The 4,399-nt window shown below is 36.8% G+C and overlaps 1 protein-coding gene across 1 annotated transcript in view; it reads left to right on the top strand.

The window, feature by feature from the left end:
- Positions 1-4,399, top strand: part of LOC106875009 (uncharacterized) — a 118,310-nt gene that overhangs the window by 5,629 nt on the left and 108,282 nt on the right. The window contains exons 4-6 of the mRNA XM_052971232.1: positions 855-1,095; positions 2,172-2,300; positions 4,073-4,193. Of these exons, the coding sequence (XP_052827192.1) occupies positions 855-1,095; positions 2,172-2,300; positions 4,073-4,193 (491 nt within the window). The remainder of the gene's footprint in view (positions 1-854; positions 1,096-2,171; positions 2,301-4,072; positions 4,194-4,399) is intronic.

Raw genomic sequence — 4,399 nt, 5'->3', positions numbered from 1 at the left:
AAGGCTTTGGTCGGCTGAAGGCTATAGTAGAAGACACTTGCCCAAGACGCCACACAGTGAGACTGAACCTGGAACCATGTGGTTGGTAAGCAAGCTACTTACGACACAGCCACATATTTGTATATAGGTGCAGGAGTGGCTATGTGGTAAGAAGTTTGCTTCCCAACCACATTGTTCTGGGTTCAGTCCTGGAACCATGTGGCTGGGCTGACCAAAGCCTTAAGTGGATTTGGTTGATGGAAACTGAAAGAAGCCTGTCATATGTGTGTGTGTGTGTGTGTTTGTGTATTTGTGTGTCTGTGTTTGTCCCCCCACCATCATTTGACAACGGATGTTGGTGTATAACTTAGCAGTTTGGCAAAAGTGACTAATAAAATAAGTACTAGGCTTACAAAGAATAAGTCCTGGGGTAGATTTGTTGGACTAAAGGTAGTGCTCCAGCATGGTCATAGTCAAAATGACTGAAACAAGTAGAGGAAAAATAATGTGTGTGTATGTGTGTGTGTGTGTGTGTGTGTGTGTGTGTGTGTGTGTGTGTTTATGTTTGTCTTTGTGTCTTTGTCCCCAATCACCACTTGATAACCAGTGTTGGTGTGTTTACATCCTCATAGCCTTGCAGTTAAGCAATCAGACCAATAGAGTAAATATCAGGCTTAGAAAAATGTAAGTACTGGGTTCAATTCATTTAAGTAAAAAATTTTCAAAGCAGTGCTCCAGCATGACCGCAGTCAAATGACCGAACCAAGTAAAATGTGATGAGTTAATATTTTCATCTTTTTGAATAATAATTCATTTTTTGATGATGATTATATTTATATTCTGTAATTCTTGTTTCCTAATATTTTCCATAACAGGCAGACAACGTTGAAGCCTTTTGTTCGGTTTTTAGTCTTGACTACGTGGTTTTCCAAAAATGTCATAGCACTGTTCCACCTGATGAATATATTGCAATGTGTAGTCGTGAAATGTGCACTTGTTTGCTGGGGAATAGTCTACAAGAATGCAGCCATAAGCGATGTGAGGTCGCCACGCAGTATGCTAGAGCTTGTAGTCATCATGGCAAAATCATGAAATGGAGATCAAATACATTTTGTCGTGAGTAGTTTTTATTGAAATACCTTGTTTAGTTTACAGCCCTAGGTAGCCGTGATTGAGTATAGACTTATAACCATTGGAATCACAGCTGTGACCATACCGCCTTGACCCCAATATAGTATATTGCCTGAAAATATGGACAGCAGTATCCTTTGTTTCAAAACAGGTGATTTGAGAGGGATTTGCTTGCTATTTCTAGTCGGTTAATCAACCACATAAAGCCTTCCTTCTTGGCTCATTTAATAAACCATATTAGAGAGTTGTGGGAAGTTGTGATGTTTGTATCTTTCCCTAAATTATTAGTAGTATTAATGAACTGGCTTCAATTTGGAACTGAAGCAGAGTGAGACCAGGAGTGGGACTGGGAGTGGGACTGGGAGTGGGACTGGGAGTGGGACCAGGAAATGAAGCAGAGGCAGGATATAAACTAAAACAGAGTAAGAAATAATGAAAGGAAGAAAGATGGATGTATTGGATAAATATGAGTTGAGGTGGTGTGCAGCTTAATAGATCTGAGGGAGAGAAGTCGTTGTTGAAAGGGAGACAAGAACATGTCTGTAGGTCAGCAGTCGTGTGTCGCCCATCAGTCAGATAACCCTTTTTTGTACAGTTTAAGTGTTTTGAGTGGGGAGCTGGTACCATTGTTAACGTGGGTGCAATAATTCATTGGGAATTTTACCTGAACCTTGTAGGTGTTAAGAACAGAACAGCGCTGAAATTAATTCTGACTTTTTGAGAAAGACTAATCTGTGGAATGCACTGTTTGCAATGTTATTTATGTAAGCGGGGGTTATCAGGACTGATTGTGAAAGATTGAGGCCTCACAATTGTAGGGACTTTTAGGGTTTTCATTGCAGATTGTACAATGCCAGAAAGGGTGAAGTATAAGAGTGTTTCCTTGCTATGAGCACCGATTGTATCTTTGTGCTAATAAAGGAATAAATTGTTTGGATTTTCAAATCTTAACCAGGAAAGAGATAGTTGTTAAATATATTTAGATAAAGAAATCTATTGATTAAAACATTAATTTAATTTAAATTTTTTAAATCTACAGTATTTTGTATTTCATATTTCAGCTCCTCATACCTGTCCAAAGAACATGGTTTTCAAAGAATGCAGTAAGAACTGTCGTCAGTCTTGTGGTAGTGAAGGCTTTGAAGCAGAATGTGAAGAATTTTGTGTTGATGGCTGTTTCTGCAAAGAAGGTGATTTTAACAAATAGGTTTTGCAAATAACAAAGAACAGTGGTTTAAAAAAAAAAAATCCCAACAGAATTTTATTGCTGCAGAATGTTGCAGTACTTTACTAAGACTGTGGCACTTTAGCTAAAGTCATTTTATAAAGTATAATTGATGGTAACTAGTGAAACCCAGATTTTATGAAGATAAAATAGCCTTTTACTTCTTGTTTCATCCATTGGACTGTGGCCATGCTGGGACCATACTTTGAAGACTTTAGTCAAACAAATTGACCTCAGTACTTATTCTAATAATGTCTGCTACTTGTTTTATCAGTCTTCTAGCAAACCACTATGCTATAGAGACAGACATGCAAACAAACTGAAATTGGTTGTCAAGAGATATGAGGACAAACACAAAGACACACACAGACACACACACACACACACACACCCTCTCTCATAGACAGACACACATACATATATTTGACTGGCATCCACACAGCTTTCATCTACTAAACCCTCTCATTAGTTGGCCTTGGGCTATAGTAGAAGACACTTGCCCAAAGTGACAGACTCCAAAACCAAAGGGAACTTCTAAACTGAACAGCCATGCCTTTGCCATTATCTTCCTATTCCTTTAAGTATATTGCTCAGTGCATATGCTCATGAACAGGGCATGCAAATGCACTTCTCCCTGCAAATATTTTTGGCGGGGCAATCAAATTGCCTTGAACATTTAGAGTTGAACCTGGGTTTGCACCCACTAAGCATATTTCATTACTGCACTTATGGCTCAATAAACTTTAGATTGTGTAGGTGTATTTTCACTCACTCCGATGTTTACACACGGCCAGTTATACCTCACTATGAGTAAAACAATGAACTCTAGTAATTTGGAAATTAGTGTCAATCAAACAGAAGAAGTTTTGTAATCATATTGATATTAGCGAAAGGAATATGATTCATAATTTAAATAAGGAAATGTGTGAACTTTGAATGTATAAGAATATAAACAAGCGTAAAATAGTGTAAACAACTAAAATACAAGTATATCTTAATAACATTTTTCTTAATACTTTTTATGTAGTGGTCGAAGGAAGCTCTGGCTTTCATTTGGAGTGGTTCACATAACCATTCATGATACAGAGGCTGGGAGCATATTTCAGTTCGGGAGTGAATTGTCATCATATGTCATATAGCTGCAATAGAATGCTGTATCACCAACAATAATGTGATTTCTCTAAAACATAACCCAGTAGTCTATCAAGCCCATTTACACATTTCTCAATTCATACTGCTGTTATGAATTCCCTCCTTCATTTAATGCCTCCGTCGTAGATGGGTAGATTTGCTAGTATATATAGTTGGGTTTTATTCTGTTAAGAATGTAGTAGATTACAGTATAAAGCTTGTCCACTTTCAGGTTTCACTCAGTGCTATCCAGTAGTAGTATTATATGTACTGTCAGATTTGCATTGGGGCATCTGTAGTGTGTGAATAGATAGTTGAATAAGTGTCCAACTGTACTCCTCTTTGTTGACTCCAAGTTGTTCAATTATATACATATACGTGTGTGTGTACGTGTCTCTGTGTTTGCTCCTCAGCACTGTTTGACAACTGGTGTTGGTTTGTTTATCTCTCTTTAGCTTAAAAAAAAATGGTCCTGTGGTTGATGTGTTTGACTAAAATTCTTCAAAGCATTGCTCCAGCATGGTCAAAGTCTAATGACTGAAACAAGTAAAAAGATACATATACACATGCATATATTATATGAATATTTGTCTTATTTTATTAAAGGCACTCTTTGGGATACTTCAACATCATCTTGTGTCCATAGAGGAGACTGCCCTTGCTACAGAGGAAATGATCAACGAGCCTATCCAATTGGTACCTTGGAGAAAAGTGGATGTGAAAGCTGGTAAATATGTTTTACATTCTCTTTATTTCAAGTTCAGGAAAGAATTTTACTTAATCCCTAAAGCTTAATACCAAATGATACATCTTTTATCTCTTATTTGTTTCAGTCTTTCTTTTATCTCTTATTTGTTTGCTTCTTTCTGATATATGATGTTTTTATGAACTATATATATATATATATATATATATATATATATATATATATAT

The sequence above is a fragment of the Octopus bimaculoides genome, chromosome 10 (assembly GCF_001194135.2).
Source record: "Octopus bimaculoides isolate UCB-OBI-ISO-001 chromosome 10, ASM119413v2, whole genome shotgun sequence".
NCBI lineage: Eukaryota > Metazoa > Mollusca > Cephalopoda > Octopoda > Octopodidae > Octopus > Octopus bimaculoides.
Note: the sequence above shows the minus strand (reverse complement) of the source record. Positions and strands in the feature narration are given on the sequence as shown.